The sequence below is a fragment of the Eumetopias jubatus genome, unplaced genomic scaffold (genome assembly GCF_037043125.1).
Source record: "Eumetopias jubatus isolate StellerSeaLion01/CBP00866 unplaced genomic scaffold, mEumJub1_p1.0 scaffold_14, whole genome shotgun sequence".
NCBI classification, from domain to species: Eukaryota; Metazoa; Chordata; class Mammalia; order Carnivora; family Otariidae; genus Eumetopias; species Eumetopias jubatus.
This window is the reverse complement of record NW_028274820.1, coordinates 84797297-84818344: the sequence shown is the minus strand read 5'-3', so window position 1 is coordinate 84818344 and position 21048 is coordinate 84797297. Positions and strand designations below refer to the sequence as shown.

Genomic DNA, 21048 nt, shown 5'->3' with positions numbered 1-21048 from the left:
TGGATGGGTCGCCTCCCTGCATCCAGGGAAGGGCACCCTGGCTTCCTTTCACTGAACCAGGTCCTCAGCTCGTCCCTCAGGTCCCTGGGGGCCAGGCCCACCAAGACAGACGCCCACCAAGGTGAGAGCCATGATGCAGACAACATAGGCCAGGGACCAGTTTTCTATTCTTGGCTCTGCCATAAATAAGATGGATGACCTTGGGCAAGTCACTTTGTCTCCTTCCTTCCCTGATAAAATGGGTTTGGACAGTGATTAGCTAATTCTTGAACTTGAGAACTCATCAGGATCACCAGGGAAACTTGCTTAAAGTGCAGAGTCCCAGGCCCTGGACCACGGGAACTGGAGTGGTTCTGGAATGGGAAGTGATACATGCAGATTTTCCTGATAATGAACAAAAAATCGGAAATGCTCACTGATGGTGAAAAAATTGGTACACAGGGAGTTCTAATACGCACTCCCAACCCTCAGCTGTTACCTACAGGCAACCACTTTTCATCATCTGTTCTAGATTTTCTGGTGGTTACCATTATTGCTACACAACAGGCCAGTTCTTGTTTTACCAAGCCCACAAACATTACCCGTTGTCCTCCTGCTGTGATGGATGGTTCAGTCACACCCCCACCCCCACTCCCAGGGGGGTCCTGGCCCTTTTTGGAAGCTGCATTTTAACGAGCACCTCGGGTGATTCTGAGCTAGCTGGTCTACCCGCAACACTTAGAGAGCAATAGGCCTAGAGAGGCTTCCGGTAGACACTGAAGTTCCCTCAGCCCAACTCTTAAGGCCCTGGTTCATCTGCTTGGCTTCTAGAACTTGCTGGCAGACCCTTTCCCCATCTCTGGGAGCTCTCAAAGGCTGGGCATAGGAGCCACGCTAGCAACCATACCACTCCATGTTGGTAATGGGTGGAACTACCCTGCCCTGTCATCTTGCTACCCCAGCTCATCGAGTGTCACGTCCTGTCCTCCAGTTGCATAATTAGAATGAGATTTCTCCTTTAGGGACTGGCAGAGCTCTGGCTCTAGCAGCTTGTTGAGCATCTGACTTCGTCATAACCAAGAAGTGGTGTATTCAGACAACAGTCCATATAGAAAACAGGCACATACCAAAACTAAGCTACCAAGGACACAGCCCACAGGCATACTTAGCGGGAGGAGGCAGGCAGGCAAGAATCCATCCTGCAGATCTCCACCTATGTAAAACTTAAAACCAGGCAAAACTGAAAAACAAAAACATAACAAAACAGACAGAACCCATCTACGAGGATAAAGGTCAACGGAGGGGTTACCTTCGAGGGGGACAGTGACTGAGGAGCAAGCCCGAGGGGCTGGCGATGTTCTATTCTTTGATTTGTGTGTGCACACGGCTATGTTCACATTGTGAACACCTGAGCTATATCCTTGTAATTCGTGCGCTTTTCTGAATGTGTACTTCCTTACAAGTGTTCCCAATCAAAAGAGAAGGAAGAAAAACCAAGCAGCTCTCTTTCCTCCTGCCTAAACAAGCCCTTCCCCAGGATGGGCCCAGGTAGGCAAGGGAAGCCAGAGATGGGGCTCTCATCTGCGAGGCTGGGCCTGGGGTAGGGGAGGAAGGCTGGCAACCAGAGCGCTGATCCTGCCACTCATGGAGTATTTCAGAGCTCCAGCCTGGAGCCCCACAGAGCATAGAAGCCTGCTGGGTCAAGGAAGTGGCTGGAAATGAGGCCCAAGCATATTCCCTGGGAAGGATGACAAGATACTAGCCAACCAAGACTCATATGCTTTCTTCCCCACCTGCTAGCAGCCCAAGCTGTCCGGGGGGAGGGTGGCGGATGGGACCCCAGCCTGCCTCCCCAGGCTGCTAGCCAACCCAGTGTAAATATTATTATACTCCTACGCATCTGAAGGACGTTAATTATTAAAACACATGCCACCCAGGGTAGTGCACTGTAATTAGGTTCAAATTAAATTAGCATCCTCTTGTAATTAGGACATCAATAACCACTCTCGAGGCACCAGCTCCCCAGCCCCTCCCCGATGCTTCCCAACATGGGCTAATGCAAGAAAAGGGGTCCACTGGCTCTCCCTGGGATGCAGAAGTAATCAAAACCATAAGTAAAGTAGAGGCAGTTGCACAAACCCTTCCCTCCACCCCCGAGCCCCCACTGCCCACCACCTTCCCTACTGGTCCTGCTCGCTGGCAAGGAGAAGGTAGACGAGGGTCACCAGGGATGGTCTTGGGTGGTGCTACTTTCCCTGGTGGCTAGCCCAAACCCTGGGCTCTGATGCATCAGTCCGCAGAGGCTGGAAAACTTCCAGAGCCTGTCCAGACCTTAGCAATGCTGCTTTCCTGCCACCTGTTAGCTCTTGACTCTGCCCTCCTCTGTGACACCTTCTCAGTCCCTGGGCCGGGGCCTCAGCCGCTCATCCTGGTGCACTGCCCACTGCTGTGGCTCATTATGGAGCTTTCAGCCTCTGCTGACAGCTCCAACATGGCCTGCACGGCCCCTGAGAGCCTATGGAGACAGCCTTGCCACCCATTGACCCAGTTCTGCCTGAGTCTTAATCCGTGCTTGGTGGCTGGATGATCGGTGCTCAAGAGGTTTTGGGGTTCAACTGGAAAGGTGGATGGGGGAACATGTTTCATAACTCCAGGGGGGAAGGAACTCTGGAGAGGCTTTTGGTGCTCCTGGTGCAAGTGCTCGAGTTGACTGGTCTCAACTACGGACAAAAGGCAAAGCCTCCGATGCACCCACACGCTGAGTGCTCCCTGAAATTCTGCATCCTACATGCCTGGCTCGTGTCACCCCAGTCCTAGCCCCGCCCACGACAGACCCCAGGACCTCAACAGATGTGACGGGGAGGAACTAAGAGGAAGTGGCAGCAGCAGCTTCCGGCCCCGGGAATGGTCTGGCCTGGGATGAAACCAGCATGGGAAGAGAAAGAAAAGTAGGAAGGTTCGGGCATCATTTCAATTGCAGAGCCACGGAGGGCTTATCCTTGGGCGCAGATGTAACCAAGGCAACTGTGGAGACAGCGAGCCGATTTCAGACCCTTTTGCGAGACAGTGGGCTGGCATCTTGCCCCTCTGCCCGTTGTGCTCACAGGGAGTACACGCTGACCTGCCTCTCAACCCCACCAGGAGGCAGAGAAACGGGTGAGGCGACCATTCTCTTCTATATGACTAGCCTCCACCATGCATGACAAGAAAACGTGAGACCACCAGGAGTGGGCTTGCCTGCTGGGGGGCAGGAGAGCTTCTCCAGGAGTGAGACAGACGGGGACCTTCACACTCCTGCGGACTTCTTGGGCCCCATTAGGGGCTGTACGAAGTCATGGTAAACATAGTTTCCTGGACCATAAAGGGTCTGATTCGAGGACCGTAAGCTCTCAGTCTGGCTAACCCAGAGGGATTCCCGGGCAGGTAGAAACGGGAGTCCTTGAGAGGAAGGGAGCACACAGATTTCTGGAGCTGCATGGACACCACTGCCTCATGCACCTCTCCCCTTAGCTAGAATGCACCCCGAGTTCAGGAAGCACATATCCTTTTTCCTAAAGACAGGTTCTCAGTAGAACCCCATGTGAACTCTGGGCCTCAACAAGTGGGTGTAGGAGCAGAATTGCCAGGAACCAGAATTTTCTGGGGCCTAGGACCTTGGTTTAGGGATGAGAGCTGGCCAGCCAGGCCCCACCACCTCCCAACTTTCCCCAACGTCAAAGGACTGATCTTATATGGTGGCTTGGAGCACCATCCCAGATTGGAAATGGGGGGTTGAATGTGGGGCCGCAGGAAGGTGTGCCATGTTTTACAGGAGTATGTGCCTAGGAAGGGCCGGGCTGCACAGATAAGGCTGCGGGGCTGAGGATAACAGGCAGATGCCCTGACACTGTGCTGACCTCGCCATCACACACCTACTTTCTCTCCCGGGCATTCCCCCAGTAGCACAACAGCTTCCTCACTTCCACCACAATGGCTGCTCTTGAGCCTTCCCCTCCTCCAGGAGCGGCCTGGGGTTTCTGAGCTCTGTGGCCAGCTCTACCTCGAGGACCTGGGGGATACCTCATTAAGTCAGACAGAGCAGGAGCTACCTGGAGAGACACGGTCTCCTTGGCGAGCAGCCGTGACCGCTCTTGGACCCACCCTTGTCCTCCAGCTCCATTTCCCAACGAACACACACTGTGGAGGGAGCGGGGCAGGCACTGAGGCCCCCATCCTGAACCCATGTTGTACCAGTTTTATCTGGTGTTAATCTTTTCTTCAGCCACAGCAGGAGAGGGAAAGTTCCCTCTGGCCCCCTGCTGGGGCTCTGGCAGAACTTGGCAAAGAACAGTACCGGCGACTCTCTGCAGGGGCCTGGTGAGACCGAGCCCAGCCTTCCATGTGTGGCCAGTCTTGGGGAACTGCTTGCCGAGCCGCTCGAAATCTCCAAGGTCCTGGAGGGCGGCCATGTGCAGTGGGGGTCTGGAATGATGAGTTAAAAGAGAAGATCTCCAGCCTTCTGCCCGACGGCCACGGTGCCATCATGCCTCCCAGGCCCCAGGAGTTGCCTGCGACTCTGAAGAACTGCTCTGCTTCCCCGACTGGCTAGGTTTCTAGGGCTGAGGCCAGGTATGCAGATGACTGTGTTGAGGCTCATCCAAGTGCCCAAGTCTCCTCCTGCTGGGGCTGTCGAGATCCCACACTCTGGACTCCACCATGACCAATAAGGGCTGCAGACAGCAGGTACTATTTTATTGGGCCTCGAAAGCTTTAAATACAGAAATGGGGAGGGCTGGCAGGGGCAGATGTAGACACGCTGGCATCTGCGAAGGGACGCATCAGAGGAATCACATAATCAACAGCTGGACAGAGAGCTGGGAAGAGGGGCAATCTGGGATAGAAGTGGGGTGCCAACTGGCAGCTGGCCTTGGGTGTCAGGATCATGCCCTACATTAGGACAAAGTCTTTCACGTTTCTTCCTGATTTGAGGACAACTTTAAAGAAAAACCAAACCCCCAAATAAAAACACAGTATCAGCGGGAAGAGACTGTGGACGGCAATGCCTGTCATCTCAGAAGACAGCGGCCTGCCCCTGAAAGCCTAGGGCTCCCCCACCCCACCTGTGCCCAGATGCCGCCCCACAAGACATTTCCATACACTGAAGCAAAGCTGGACCCAATCTACACCCCTGATCTGGGGTGTGGAGCTGAAAACACCCTCCCTGCAGAGGAGGAGGTACTGGTGTGAGTGGGGCTGGGGGCCAGACCCGCTTCCCTCCTTAGCGGCTGTAGCCAAACTCATCAGCGTCATCAGCCCGGAAGTCTCCATAGCGCCACAGGTTCAGCTGTGAGAAGGCAGAAAATGACCGTGAGGGAGGTGGGACCTGCTGGGACCCCGGGACTAAGCCCTCTTTTTAAGCTCCCCCTGGAATCCTTGAGGTACAAACTCACCCTGGCACTCTTGGCTGACTCCTGGGCATTCAGGTACTCTGTGATCTGGAGGGACAAGGGAAGAATGGGAGGTCACAAAGGGGGTATTTGCAACTGAGCAGCCGGAATGACCCTGGAGACTGCCTGGGTCTGGTCTGCATCACGCCCTTGCTCAGCGGATCACCAGCTCCCCCAGAGTGAAATCCCAAGTGTGTTGTCTCACTGGCCTCCTTGCTGTTCCTTGACTCTCTGTGCTGGCCGTTCCATCTGCCTGAAACGCTCTTCCTCTCAGGTCCACCTGGCCACCTGTCCCGCTCCTTCAGGTCTTCGATAAAGCATCACCATCTTAATGAAGCCTCAGATGACTCCATTAAAAATGCCAATCACCCCTCCCCCACACTCCTGATTCCCTTGATTTCTATTTTCTCTTTTTCTGTTGCATTTATCTCCTATCAGTCAATTTCACTGATTTAGTACATATGTTTTTGTCAACTCATGCTTGAATGTAAGCTCCACAGGGCAGAAATGTCTCTTGTTCATGGAAATATGTAGGCCCTCAATAAATGCTTGCTGAAAGAATGAATCAAAGAATGAATGAACACTTGTAGGGTGTTTATCTCAGATACTGGGCAAAGGAATATTCTAGACACCGGAGACATTACGGGTAGCTTCAAGGGGACACAGTGAGATCTCATGTGTCTACAGGAAAACTTAACGCTAGCTCCTAGGGCAATCTCAAGACACGGGGCGGGGGGGGGTCTCTAAGTGAGAGGACTAGGGGTGTCACGCCTCTCCTGTCCAGAGGAGACAGAAGAGCAATTCACACTGGGGTCTTGTTCCAAATGAATCACCACCCTGCACAACCAGTGCCACAGACCCAGAGACCGCACGCCAGAGAGAGGCCTGGGACAAGGTGAAGCGACAGGCACAACAGAGAGAGAACGGGGCTTTCAGCACTGCCGCTCTCACCTCTCCTCTCAGAGGGAGCGTGGGGAGCAGCTGGGTGCTGCATGGGCACAGGCTTCCCACCAGCCCGTCCTGAGAGCAAGGTGCCCGTCCCAACTCCCAACGCTCAGTAAGGAAGACAGTGCAGGTGGTCCCCAGGTGTCGGATGCAGGCCCCTCATGGTCCGGCCTGTGAAGCAGCGCAGCCCGCGGCACCCTCCTCGTCTCACGATGGGGAGACTCAGGCCCAGCCCAGCTCCACGTGCCGGGGGCTTTTCAGACGGGCTGGAGGGGCAGTCCTTAGGCCCCCTGTCCCAGTTGAGTCTGGCTCCGGGGGGCACTGCCTGCCAGCGGCTGGCTCCAGACTTGGGAATTGCACGTTAGAGAGAAGGAAGTGATAAAGGTGGGCAGAGGCAGTGACAGGCTGTGGCCCTTTCCAGCCTGCCACCTGAGGGCACTGCAAAGGGACACCTCCCACTCTAGCTTATAGCTGCATTCTCTGCCAAGCCTGCAGCCAACTAATTTGGGATGTAATTAGTTTTTTTTTTTTTTTTTTTAAACCCCAACAAACCCAAATCCGTTATCTCTCCCCAGCAGGAATAGCAGGACGGAGGGTTCCCTGCTCCGTCACCGGCTCTTGGTGCAGCCCCAGCCCCCTCTGTGGTGGTGGTAGTGGGGGGAGACGTTCGCAGCCTGCCCCCACATCACGTACCACTTTCTGGAACTGTTTCTCCTTGCGCACCTCCACCATGACCAGTCCCTCCTTCACCAAGCCCAGTCCCACGTCCCCCTTGGAGTCGGCAAACTGCAGGGTGACGTGGGGACAGCCAGCGCTCAGGTGCTCCACGTTGAGCAGGCACTGAGTGTTCTGGATATCCCGCACCACGCTGTCCACGGCATCTGTCCGAGCATCCTCCTGGAGCAGAGACACGCACAGGTTAGTGGGAGAGGGAAGTGCAAGCTTTAAAGACAGCCACCTGGGCCCCAGGTCCTGTTCATGGACTTCCAAGCAAGTGTCCAGCAGGTGCCAGCATCTCATTTCCTGCTCACATCTTAACAAGGAAGGAAACAGCCTCTGGACAGGAAGTGCTCCCTCTCCCTGTTCTTTCCCTCCCTGCCAAGCCTATCTGCATATAACCCAACCTTGTCGCCCACCCGCCTTGGGTTTCTGAGAAAAAGTGGCTTGTGTCCATCCCAAACTAACTGTCCACTCGCTGCCTGGCCCCCTCACCCCCACCTCTGCAGCACTGTGCCCCAGCACTGCGACCCCTTACAGTCCCAGCTTTTGTGCACGTACTGTCCTCTCAGGCTCTCTCCACGCTTACATAGCCCTACCCTTACAGACTGCCCCTTGACCTATTTTGTCACCCTCTTTGGCAAATTTCATGAGAAGGCAGAGAACGTTCTAGGGCGCAGATTCCTACCCTACCGTTTGCTCCTTAGCACCCTGCATCCAGCAGCAGCTCCATGCATGCTGTTCAGACTGCTGCCCTGAGCACCACGGGCCTTGCTGGTGCCCAAGCCAAGGGTACCTGCCAAGCCTTAAGCCTGACCTCCCTGGGGAGCTGGACACTGTAGGCCCGGCTCTCCGCTTTGGGAAACTGGGTGGCTCTGCAACCCTGAGCCCATGTTCTCCTCTCTGGATGCACATTCTGGCTCAGGTTCTTCTTTGGATCGGGGAAGGCCAGCAGTTGCCAAGGTTTGCTTTCTTCTGCATCCTGTCTTCCGCACACTTGCCCTGTATGCACCCATGGTTTTAGCTACCAGTCCGTGATTCTAAGTCTTCTTGCTTTCCAAACTGAACACCATCAAGCTGCGCCTGGAGCTCCCATAACCCCTGATCTGCTCCTTCTCATTCTTGCATCTTGGCCAACAGCATCATAGCCACACATAAGAAACCCTGTCACCTTCTGTTCCTCATTTCCTGCTCCCATCCCCAGATGAAGCTGAGACCTGACCCCCTCCGGCGTGGCCCCGGTTTGGCTGTCACTGTCTCTAGCCTGGACTTCCAACTGCCATGATCTCCCACGACTCCACCCAGTCTCCGACAATGGCCGCTGAAGGAACTTGCAGAACCAGATTTGACCATGTCATGCCTCTACTGAAAACCCTGCCCCCACCTGCCAGGACCTGACTTACCTTTCCATTCTCCTCTCCTATTACTGCCCACAAGGTCCTGGACTCCCAACTGTGTGGACCAGTCTCTGCCCCAAGTGCCCTGGCCCACTGGGCCCATCCATCTGAAGAATCAGCTCAGACGTTCCAATGCCACCTCCTCTGTGTACCTTCCCTCAACTTCCCTGGTCACTCCCATCTCTTAGGTCCTGTCACTAACAGACATTGGTCTGGTCAGTGTTTCCATCTCCTGGCAGCCTGTTAGGGCTGCACCAGTGGCTGAGTGTCATCGGACAGCCCCCTTTGGAAGGAAGGAAGGGAGGGAGGGACACAGGGAGATGCGAAGACTCACGTCTTGGGGCACCTGGATGAAGGCAAAGGCATACTCTGTGGCTTGAGCAGGCAGCACACGAGTGCTGAAGGCAGGTGGCAGGGTCCCCAGGCGGGTAGACGGCAGGATCTCCCTCTGCAGAGGACATGTCAGGCCAAGAGCATTACACACTCGATGCCCCCTTGCTCTCACAGGACGACTGCTATGGCCAGGCCTCTGGAATTCTAACTCAGGCCCCTACCACGACTTGCTCCTACTTAGCCCCAGTCAGTGATGCTGTGGGGGAACGTGCCAGGTTGGCCCCTGCAGCAGGTGGGCAGCTGTGGCTCACACCTTCTCAACCTGGGCCTGGGCTTGGCACACCTGGTGGCTCTAGTAAAATAATCAACTTGGTCACTGGTCTCTAACCACTATTTCCATTTTTCTCCAATGCCTTCCTTCCCTCTGTGACATGGGTTCCTTGAATACTTTCCCAGAGGCTAGGGGGAGCTCTGCAGGGAAAGCAGACGGAGACAAGGGTCCCGACAGTCCCGCAACATGGGCAGGACCTCTTTTGTGTATCCCCTGCTGGCAAGGTGGGAGCACGGCCCAACTCTGGGCTTCTGCTCGACCCTCAACACTAGTCCTTGAGGAGAGCGGACAAGCACCTCAGGAGTAGCATGGTTCTGAACTACAACTTTCTCTCCTACTTGCTGCTGTGCCCACAGGGAATCTCCCAGAATTTTTAACAGACTCCCAGGCCCAGTCCAAGGGGGCTTTTCTCAAGGGTGCTAGTCACTCTGCCCCCTTGTGACTTCCTAGCAAGCCTTGGTTTGGAGATGAGCTGGGGATCAGCACACAAGCACCTGGTCAAGCAAGACCAGGAGCCGTGGGGTGTTGATGGCCTCCAGGGACCCTCTCTTCAAAGAAGTTGGGCAGAAGACGAGAAGCCATGGGTGTGGCTGGGCACTCATCCTTGGGGCCTGGAAAGGAGACGTCTCAGAGTCCAGTGGCCTGTTCCACCAACAGTACAGATGCCTACATGCTCACCATTCTGTCAGTCAGGGGTTCAGAGCTCACAGGGACTTGACCTAAGGGACTGCTATGCTGCGGGCCCCTCCTTTGCCTACTCCTCCACCTCCAGGTCCCCCACACTCACATTGCCATAGTCAATGTAGAAGACGTGCACTTTGGCAGGAGACTCGACTTTTTCCACTCGGGCACGGTACCTGCAACGGCAGCGCGGGCAGAGCTCAAGGCACAGCCCTGACGAGTCTGGCCTCCCTGGAGCCTTAGTGACAGCAGGGCAGAGGCACGACACTTCCCTGCCCAGGGCTCAGGGTGGACACCCATGGGTGTCACAGAGGGCAGTTCTCAGACTCCATGAAGGCCCAGGCTTGGGGCGCTGTGGCCACCATCTAATGGAATCAGAGCACAGCTGGGAGCAGAGGGAGGGAGAAGGGAGCGTGTGGAGCAGATTAATGTGTCCTTGGGGCATAAAGCAACAAGACTAATGACCAGATTGATGTCTGCTGTTTAAAGCCAGCACACTAGACAGCAGCTGTAATTAGCCGGCAGATCTGTCTGGGAGGCCGCGGTAGGGAACACATCCAAGTCATTCCGTCACCCAGGGAAGGCCATGGGCCCTACTCTTGGTAGATCAGACATAGTGACCTTCTTGCAGCCTGTGAGTGCTCCTGCTCATGTCCCAGACAGGCAGGGTGGAGGGCCGGGCGGCTGGTCTGGGCTCACTGAGAACCAGCCTCCGCCCTCCCCACCCTATGTGACACCATTTTTCCTGAGTGTGGTGAGGGCTATGTCAGAGAGTCTCAGCCAGGCACGGTTCCCCCAGTAGAGCTTCCCAGAATGAGGAGAGATACTGCTTATACGCTCCAGCCTGACTGGGCTGCTGGCAAATCACAGGCCCCAGATGGGCTGCGGGCAATGAAGAGGGCCACACTGGAGAGCCGGCCAAGGTCAACCACCACCGCCCAGTGGAAATCAGGTTGCTAAGGCAAATGCCTGAAGTCTACTAGGTAGCTCCGCAGGTCTGTGTCCTGAGGACAGACCGGCTATCGCGCCTGCTTAAGACTCTGCTCTGCTCGGGTCCAAGTGGCTTACCATTCTCCATCGACAAACTTGGCAATGCAGAATTCTCCTCGGCGGGGCGCATAGGAACCTTCGACAGGAGGGTGGCTGGCGATGTCATTTCGCATGTTCTCCATCAGCTTCTCCAGCTGGGTGCCTGCAGGGGAGGAAGAGGGAGTGAGTCCTGGGTTGGGGAGCAGGCAAGATGTGGCATTGTGTAGGGTGCCTGTGGCACTGGCCTGCCCTGTTCTGTAGGGAAGTCCCCTGTGGCCTCAGCTCAAGAGGCTCATGCTGTCTTCAAAAGTGGGACAGGGACCTGCTGACACTTCAGGCCGCAGAGGCACAGAGTCTTCCTTCCAACCTCAGCTCTCCAGTCACTGGCCAGGGCTGTGGAAGCCACTGGGAATGTTCCTGGGCTCCACTTAAGGAGGTGGATGAAGCGCGGGGATGTGGAGCAGGGCCAACCAGCCTCGTCCAGGGTGGGAGCGGGCCAGCTTACACCCGTTCCTACAAGGACTGGCCTGGCCTGGGCCACAGAAGTGATGACTGACAGCAGTCACTCTTTGCCAGTGTCTCCCAAGGGCAAACACGGAGATGAACGGCGGGCCCCATACAACCCTGGGCAAGGAAAGGGCCTCAAGACTCTGAGCCACGGAAGGTGCGGAGCAACTCGGGGAGCAGGGCCCAATCTCAGTATATTCAAATTTGACTACTCTGCCCTTGCTTACCATGTGAAGTACGTGCAAAAGCAAACTTTGGTACTGCCAGGTTGGGGTTCCAACCTCCCGCCCCAACTCAGTGCCCTCTTTGGTTGGCAGGGAGAGCGTCTCCTTCTCAGCCTGTCCTTCCTGAATCCTGAGTTCCTGCTGCTTGTCAGCTGGTAATACCAGGTTTGGCACCATCCAGGGTCCTCTCAGGTTCCCTCCCTTGCTCCTTTCTGCTGTGTCCCCCGCCCCCACTCTACTAAGCATCAGTCCCCAGTAACTTCACTTTTCCATCCAACTTGGCCCCGATTCTAGCTCTCCATCAGGCCCGTTGTGCCCCCTTTGCTCTCGGTGAGGGTAGCTTGGTTCGTGTGGCATGGGTATGGGGTTCTTCTTTCCACTTCCGGGGCCCAAAGCCACCTTGTAACAGGTGCCTAACACATGTTGGCTATTGGTACACTTGTCACAGTTGGCCCTGTATGTTCCTTGTCTGGCTTATGTTTCTGCCACTACGCTGTGAGCTCCTTCAGGGCACAGACCATTGCTCACTTGGTTCTGTTTGCTCTTGCAAGGCCTAGAAAATCCCTGATGCATGCAGGGTACTTAAGAATTTAACTGTATTTGGGGCGCCTGGGTGGCTCAATCGGTTAAGCATCTGCCTTCAGCTTGGGTCATGATCCTGGGGTCCTGGGACCGAGCCCCACATTGGGCTCTCTGCTCAGAAGGGAGAAGCAGACTCCTGCACCCTGCCCCGCCTATGCTCTTGCTCTCTGTCAAGTAAATAAAATCTTAAAAAAAAAGAAGTAAACTATATTGAAGATGCACTCTGCAGATGTGCACAAAGATGTGTCCATTCCTGGGCCTCTGCATGGGCCACTGTCCCAGTATTCATGAGCATTGGTTTCGGAACAGGGACTTTTAGGAAGCAGCTGCCCTTCCCCCAGCCAGCAGTAAACCCTCTACACAAATTCTTTATATACTTGGTCTATTTTTATTTTTTATTTTATTTTTTTTTGCTCCAAGGCAACAGAAGCAGACCTTGCCTCCTGCAAACAGGTCCTTGCACAGAGCCTGGCTGGTCATTTACAGCTAATGGCAATGCTTTCATCATTTCATTAGATCCTTCCTGAAGGCAGGCTTTAATCAAGAGAAGAGACCCAGGGCAAGAGGCTGTCCTCCAAGAGAGGATGAAAGGTTTCAGAAGAGGGAGGCTGTAGATGCTTAAGTTTATTTTCATGGATTTTATGGAACCAACCGAGGTCAGGTTCTCTGGATCCCACTGCAGCCCTCCAGGTAGTGTGCCAACAAGGGCCTCATTCCCTTCTCCAATGTTCCAAGAACACATGGTTTCCCCTTTGGTTCCTTTTTTCCTGATTTCCTGCCTTGGCCACCACTCGCTGCAGGGTCCTGGCTCCCTACAGCTGCCAGAGATAGCCAGGCGGAGCACAGGGCATGCACAGGAAGCCTCTGAGATTACTTGCTGAAGGCCTCGAACCTTGGGAATTTTAGGGCTCTGTTCTTACCCAAGATAAGTCCTACCCCGCAGGATCCAGAGGCCAGGTAGAGCCTGCCACAGAGCTGCGTACGGCAGGGTCTTCTTTGAGTTCCCTTTTCCCCGAGCTTCCTGAGGCCCCTTCTTTCTGGCTCCTGTGCTCAGAAACAGCTCTCCTTCCTGCCTGGACCACCAGTGAAAGACTCCTTTCTTCATCACACCACCCAGACCTGGCGGTGCTGGGCCACTTTTTAGCAGGATTGCAGCTGACCCCAAGAGAACTTAATCTTGAAGGCTCAGCAGCCCATCTCTACCCCTCCCTGCCTCTTTACCCTCCCAAGTAGAGCCAGCCCAGAGCTCGGGAAGGTTGGTTTTTCTTGGTGAACTGACATGGCCACAGACCAGTTGCCTGGAAAATGTCATTAGAGGGAAGTGGTTGAGATGAGGCTGATGATCTGGAGAGGCCTTGATGCAGGGGGGCATTGGGGGCTGGGCTAGTCACAGCCTGCCACCCATGGGGCTGCCTCAAGTGCCAGTGACATCTTCAGGCCTCTCTGCCTTGCAAGGATCTGGCTCCTTGGACCCAGAGGCGGCTTGAAGAGCTTTTTCCTCTGCCCTCAACTAAAAATGGTTCCCTGCACAGGGTGTCAAGGAGAGGAGGGAGGGAAGGGTAGAGAGAGCAAAGGGAGTGGAGGGGGGAAGTTGAGCCAGAAGGGGACCACAGGGCCACCCCTGGCAGAGTGGCCTCTACCACCCTCTGTCCTCTGGAAGCCTGAGGAGTGTGCTGAGGTGACCCAGGCCACAGTGCGCCACCCATGAGGGCAGGAGGGAGGAGGAGGATGGAGACAGAGGGTCCTTCAGAAAGACTGCCCCGGGATGACTTCCCCTACAGTGCCGCCTGTTTCCATGGCAACTGGCTACCACTCAGGGCTATGGTAACCTCTAGAGAAGGAGACACCCCAGAGAAAAAAGCCCAGGCTCCTCTCCTCCTGCTGCCTTCCCAAGGAAGCTGAGTGGGAGGAGGGTTACTGGTTTGTGATGCTGGTTTGTGCTTCCTGACCACACAAGAGACAATCTGTTCCTTGCTTCCTGATAGACTCTGAGGGCTACAGATCCCCATGCCAACCCAGCCTGGGCTGAGAGCAAAACAATTCTCCAAGAATCTCAGAGTACCACCCAGACAAGACGGGTTACCTCATTAGCCCTCAGAAGCCAAGCTAAGCCTCCCTACTCCAGGGCCCATCTGCAGTTCATGAAATGACTGAGGGCCCAGGGCCAGGGTAGCACCTGTAGGCTATTGGGGAGAGGCCCCTGGGAGCCGGGGGCTGTGCCCCGCCCTCCTGCTGAACCGAGGGGCTTCTGGAGGCAGGCTGGGCCAGCGTACTCACCGGTCTCTACATCCTGCACATAGAAGTGCAGGTCATCAGTGATCTCGGTCACGAACACCGGCTTGTAGCTGGCTGAGCGCTCCTTCTCCTCCAGCACGGGCACCACCTCCTCCACGGGCTGCTCCTCATAATGGGCCCAGACCTGTACGTGTGGTCAGCAAAGGGGGGCGGGGATTGGGAAGTGAAGCCAGCCAGAACATGGGAAAGGGGCTTTGGGCAAGTGGGTCACCCCTGGGGTGAGTGGGGTGGTCACCACAGGACACTCACATCACACTGAGCTGAGGCCCTAGAACTCCTACTTCTGAGTGGATAAGGAGAGTGCTACAAAGTTCTTCTGATCAATCAGTTCTCAAATTTGGGCAGGGATCAGAAGCAATGGGGAACTTATTAAAAATGCTGGAACCTGGGTCCAAATACAGGTCCACCAAGTTAGGATCTGTTATAACTGCACTCAGAGGAAGTAAAACAAGCCACAGCGGCTCCCAGGCAATCCTCATGCACCCCCGAGTGTGAGAACCTTGGTGTTGCTGTGGTTCTGGGTCCCCACCTCTCCCCGCCGACACCACTCCGCAGGGGTCACTCTGAACTCTCCATGCCCTTGCACTGTCCAGGGCCATGGTGCTCCTGAGGCTCTCCAAGTGACAGCCCTGGGCCGTGGAGGGGCGGGCTCATCACTGTTCAAGAATGCCTTGTCTCAGCAACTTCTCTGTCTTCACCTCAGTCAGGTTGCTCTGACCCCAGCTCAGAAGCCCACCCTCGCCTTTCCCTTCCTCCCCTGGCCCTGCACTGTCAGGCCCACAGCAGCTCAGAAGCTGATTCGATGTGACAGCGTGTCAAGTCCAATACTGCGGCCAGGAGATTATCCCAGTAGTGAAGCCTGTCAGAGCAGCCTGTCCAGCTGAACACTGAGAAGGGGGTGAGGGACGGGACCATACACGGGGTCCCACAGACACATAAGAACAGGGGGGTGATAAAAGTACTAGCCAAAACTTACACGCTTCCTAGGTGCCAGGTGCCATTCTAAACATTCTCTAAGTAGTAACTCACTGAATCCTCACGACAACCCTTGGACTAGGTATTAACATTACCCTGTTTTACAGATGAGGAACCCGAGGCACCCAGGCTTGCTAGAAGCAGGATCTGAACCCAGGTCTCTGGGTGCTTGAGATCTTCGAGGGCATTTTGACATTGACTGGGCCTCTAGAGACAGAGGGCAGCACTGAGCAGTGGGAAAAGTTGTGGGCGGGAGATGTGGACTCCTGTCCTTTAATTTGATGTTTGACTTCGGTCAAGCCATATGCCTCCTGCATCTCCTTTTCTTCCCTTGCAAGAGGAGCTAGTCTGACCCCATGATCACTCAGCTGACCCACAGACCCCTGGACAGCACATGAATGCAGCCAAAGGGCAGGAATGTCAGAATTAACTGAACTCCCTTGGGTCACACCTGCAGAGGCCATGCTCCTGCCTTTAATGTGGTGTATTCTTCCACTAGAAGGGGAGGCCAGGGCCCTGAGAACTGGGATGAGCAACAGGGGCTGAGCCTGGGGGAGGCCGCCAGAGAGTGGCTGAGGGGGATGGGAGAGACATCGCCTGGGTGCAAACCTCTGCCAGCCTCACCTTCTGCCTTTTGGGGCTGGACTCTAACCCAAACAGCTCCTGACCCCTCTCACCTACTCCACACACAGTCCCACCACAGCTATTTACCTCTTCAGTAGCATCCAGACACCTCTGCTTTCCACATGCCCAGGCCTGGTGGCCACAGGAAAGGAGGCAATCAGCTCAGAGACTCCTGCCGAAGGGGGTCTCTAGCTTTCGGACTTCCCTGTGAAAGGGCCTCTTCAACAGGAGGCCATGGCATAGACTGCTGAATGCACTTCGGGAGGACGGCCACAGTGACTTCTGGTTCTAAGGCCTACCTCCTGTTGAGGTAGACTTTCTCCCTGGGCCCCGCAGTTGGAAGCTCCCCAGGGCAGGGACTACTCAGTCTGTCGCTCCTAGCCACCCTGGGATCCGTGTAGATGGGACTCACTGCTTCTGAGACACAAGACTGCCGGCACTGCCTTAAATGAGCTGAAGCCCACCCCCCCCCCGCCCCACCCCAGTCTGCCAGTCTGTCCTCTGCTCCTTGCTCCAGTAGCACCTCCCCTCCAATCTGTCTGCATACCACCCCCCACCCCCCCGTCAGTGGGCCCTTCACCCGCCCATCTCGCTCTTCTTGCTCCCTACCTTCCCAGCACCCAGGCAGCACATCAGAGAGACAGAGCCCTGCGCTTGCTCCAGAGGGGGCCTGAGCCTGGGAGCACTTCTGGGCTCCATCCTAACCCCGCCCTGCCTCCCTGCACTGTGGGGAAGGAGGCTCCTCAGCAGTGTTGATGAACTGGGAACAGACTGACAGGGTGAGAGCAGAAACTGCTAAGGACTCCTCAAGCGAAAGCGCCTTGGGTGACAGCATCAGGTTTCCTCCTCCGGGGAGAAGGGTGGAGCTCCTCTTCTGGCTGCCTCAGGTGGGCAGCAGCTTGAGGTCAAGGCTGCAAACAAAAGCCTCAGGGATGGCCCGTAGGCCTCTAGCTCCCACCAGGAGGGGACTAGTGGGGCCAGTCCTGTGACAAGGTCCCACAGCTCACTGGGTGGTAGGAGGGGCACAGTAGGGGGTACCCTGCTGCCTCCCAAGGTGAGAAGACACCAGAAGCACGAGGTGGCCGAACGGTTGGTAGGACGTGGAGAGCTGCTCCTCAGATAAAGGAACTCCATTTCTAAGAGAACGCTGGCTGGGACCCTCAAATAGGAGAGCTCTGAAGCTTTCCTTCGGGAGATGGAGGTGACCATCTATTCCCGGGGACTTGGCTACCAGCGGCCTTGGCAAGCTGGTAAATGCAGCCTGGCTACATGGCTTCTTGCTGGGAACGAGAGGGTCAGCTGAGAGCCTGGCCCACCCTTAGAACAAGGACACATTTTGCCCATATTGGCTTCTATTGTCCCCTGCAGAACTGGGGAAGAGAGGGGACAGACACACTGGCAGGCACATGCCAGAAAGGTGCCACTTCCCCACAGCCGTCCCCAGCGCTCTCTCAGCTCAGATCCCTGACAAGGAACTTGTCTTTGGGAATTCCCAGGGGGTGCTCCTCGGCCTGGACCCACGGGGTGATGACAAGGAAAACCCAAAGACCCCTTCCAGGGAGAACAGTCACTGTGTGCACACAGATTCAGTGCCTTAGGGTTCTCCCCACAGGCTCTGGGCAGATGGAGGAGCTGGGGAAAGACCTGCATGGCCAAGATGCTGAGCAGAGGATGGGACTCGAGCTGGGAAGGCTCTCGGCCTTCGGGGGAGCCAAGCCTGAGCTGGGCCTCAGCGGCAGAGCCCAGGGATGCTAGGAAGAGCCACCCAGGAGGGCTCGGCTTTGCTCTGGGGCCACCTCCGGGCTGCGTTAGTGTGGAAAGGCCTTTCCCAGCCAGCTCCTCTGATTCGTGGCAGGGTCTGTGTTCGGGCTGGGGGCCAGGACGGCACTGTGTCCTGGGGCGGGGCTCTTCTGTGACTCCTCCGTGACCCTGGCTACAGACCCAAGTGGGGAATGAGCAAGGGAAGCGGCTCCCTTATCTGCTCCATTGCCGCTCTGTCATGCCAGTTCCTGTCCTGCCCGGGTCCTCTCTACATTGCGAGGCCAGACAGCACAGGCTGTCTCTCCTCCTGTCCTCACCCATCCCTGGCTCTCCCTCTTTCCTGCACTTTCTCCCCAGGGAGCCCCAGATCCTCCTCCTGGCAGGAGATGGGGGATGTGGACCGAGGCTCCGTTGGCTGCAGGCTTTCCTTTCTAAATCCTATTTAATATCGCTGCTCAGGAGGCTCCAAGGGTGGGGCTGGCATGGGGCCAGGGTGGTGGAGGCCTTCAAGCTCGCAGTGGGGAAGGCAAGCTCAATAAAAGGCAATCAATGGCCAATGCAGCCCGGCCCAGGGCCCTGCTAGGGCAGAATGGAGGCTGGGAGAGGGAGGGCAGTCCTGGTGCCTGCCACCTGTGGCTCCCGTCTGTGGTCCTCAGAGCCACCCAGTATTCCTGGAGGAGGAGGGGATAACCCGGCATTAGCCTCCTGTAGAGGAAGGGGAGGGCCCAACCAGCATCTTGGGAGGAGAGGAGTCTGCAGGGCACAGGAAAGAATGAGGCCCAGCAGGGAGGCAGCTCAGTTCTCAAAGCTGGGAAGCCAGCATTGCCAGTTTCCCTCAGAGGGACCCGCTCACAAATGCACACACACACAGGGTCACATTCCCCAAAGCCTTCAGCATGCTCCTAGTCTCACAAAATCCCTCAGTATTACCTTTCCTTAGTTAGCTCAAATGTACCACCGTGACCTCTTAAACCCACACGTGCCTGTCTCTGGACAGCGAAGGCAGCCATTCTGGGGTCACAAGCGAGGCAAGGTTGGAAATCCTGGGGACACCTCAGATATGCGGTTTGTTGTCCTCCAGCTGGCTACCAAATTCTCAGGAGTCCAGCCAACTCTGAGGGGTGTTGCAATGCTCCACACATGCTGCTCCTGGGAACCAGCCCCAGCAGGAGTGGCAAGCCGCCCTAGGTTCTGCCAGGACCCTTGAAGAGAATGGGATGTGCGGGAGAGGGACCCAGGAGGCGGGCAGGGCCTCGCACTGAGAGTAGCGCACTGCATTTTAATTGGACTGGAATAAAAACATGCAGCCTGTGTTAAGTAATTAATTACTGATGATTACTCCTCACCATCATCATGTGGCACCAGTGAAATGATGACTTGGGCTCTTTTAGACAAATGCACCGTGTAGTAAACAGGGATGCCCAGTGTTACACCCAGCAAGGCACCCATCCCTCCACCTCAGGCCACATTCCCCTCCCTGTCTTCTCCTGGGTCCCTCTAGGGTCTCGAATCCCAGAGAGCAGACCCTGGGGGCAAAGACGCTTTTAGAATCTGAGCCTCAGGGGCCAGTGTTTTCCACACTGACCCCCAGCTAATTCTTCGGTGAAGGTTCAGCCCTTTGCACACAAGGCCCCAGCACCACATCTGCTCCTTCCCCTGCAGCAAGCAGAGGACACGGGGGTGGCACCCTTAAGTTCAGCTGTCACCAACAGGAAACCCAAGAGGAAGCTCCTTTGTGGTAGGAGCTAAGGCTGCCCGCTCCCTGTCACTCTAGGAAGACGGGACTTAATGTGAGCAGAATTGGAACAAGGGTGGAAGCCTCCCTTAGAGGCCTCATGGTGGCCTAGTCCTCCAAGGCATGAACAGTCCCTTTCACCCTGTCCCAAGCTTTTTGGGTGACCTCTCCCTAGAGTTCTTCCACCCCCATTAGGGTTGGTCACCTGCCCTCATCCCCAGGGGATGGGAAGTAAAGGTAGAGAGATGCAGGCAGATGTCCCTGGGCCTGGTCCCTGAGGGAAGACAGCCAGGAAGAGGCTGAGTGGGGAGGTGGCTGCTCTGGGTTGGAAGAGAATGAGGAGCCTTGGGGCCCTGAAGCCCCCTACTCCTTTTGGCAGGTATCTGGGCCTTGGCTCTGGGAGGCGAGTTGCAAGCCAGATGGCTGCCCCGTGGGGAAGGAAACGTTTATTCCTGGCACAAATTTATGGCTCAGCACGGCTGTCCCATGAAATCCTCCTCAAGCTCAGAGAAGCCCTGACAAATTGGTGGCCGGCTGATTTATCCCCATTATCAGGGCCGGGCTGTAAGTCAGTGGCGACAGGGGGTGCCAAGCCCAGCTCCCACCACCAAACCACTGGGTTCCTTAATTGTCCATTTGTTTCCAAAAGCTGCTTTCCAACCCACCCCCTTGTCTTTTCAATGCAGAGTCTGCAGAGACTGATGGGCTATAAATCTGTTGTCCTAACAGCTTTATGCATCTCCTGGGGCAGCTTCCAAAATGGGTCTCCCTGCAGGGCCATGTGGAGGAAATTCAGAAGTGGGCTGCAGGTCTCCCGGGCGCTCTGAGGGCACTGAAGAAGGGCTGGGGCTGATGAAGGGACAACTCCCGGTCTTTTGCTCACCAGAGCCCCCCCTACTTCCCGTCATTCCTCTCATTGCTCCAAGGTCACCTTCCAGACATCATTCTGCTCTACCAGGTCCACCAGAGCAGGCCTATGGTTGAGGATGCCTAAGCTCGCAGCCTCTCCCTTGGTCATGTGGGGTCTGAGACCAACACCAACCAGGATCCCTCAGGTGGGGGATGATGAAACTGCTCTGTCCACTGTGTGGTGTTTTGGGGGAGGGGCGGGAAGGCGAGAAGTCCGAGGTCCGGGGTGGCACTCGCCTCCTCCCCCGCCAGGCCCAATTCCACACCGGTACCTTCTCTTTCTTCTGCTTGGCGGCCTCCTCAGCAGACAGCAGGGATTTGTAGTAGGAGCTGCGCTCAGCAGTGAAGTGGACCTTGGAGAGTGCGTGCTCCACCAGCAAGACGGACAGGTTGGCGCTGTCGATGTGCAGCCAGCCGATGAAGTTGCCGGCCTTGTCCATGCTCTCTACCTCCACTTCTACCTGGGGAACAGAAAAAGGGGGTGTCAGCCTGCAGGGGGAGGCCTTGGGCTACCAGGGCCTTCCTGCCACCTGACAGGGGCTCATTAGGCATGAAGAGCAGGAGCTTGCTGGAGCTCCAGCACGGCTGACCCTCTTAA

General features: G+C 56.0%; 1 protein-coding gene across 1 annotated transcript in view; it reads right to left on the bottom strand.

Moving 5' to 3' along the window:
- Positions 1-4689: 4689 nt before the first annotated feature.
- SND1 (staphylococcal nuclease and tudor domain containing 1) overlaps positions 4690-21048 on the bottom strand; it is a 410120-nt gene continuing 393761 nt past the window's right edge. The window contains exons 17-24 of the mRNA XM_088018648.1: positions 20723-20911; positions 14429-14570; positions 10878-11001; positions 9916-9985; positions 8799-8912; positions 7044-7247; positions 5409-5453; positions 4690-5302 (exon numbers count right to left, since the gene is read on the bottom strand). Of these exons, the coding sequence (XP_087874774.1) occupies positions 5237-5302; positions 5409-5453; positions 7044-7247; positions 8799-8912; positions 9916-9985; positions 10878-11001; positions 14429-14570; positions 20723-20911 (954 nt within the window). The 3' untranslated portion in view covers positions 4690-5236. The remainder of the gene's footprint in view (positions 5303-5408; positions 5454-7043; positions 7248-8798; positions 8913-9915; positions 9986-10877; positions 11002-14428; positions 14571-20722; positions 20912-21048) is intronic.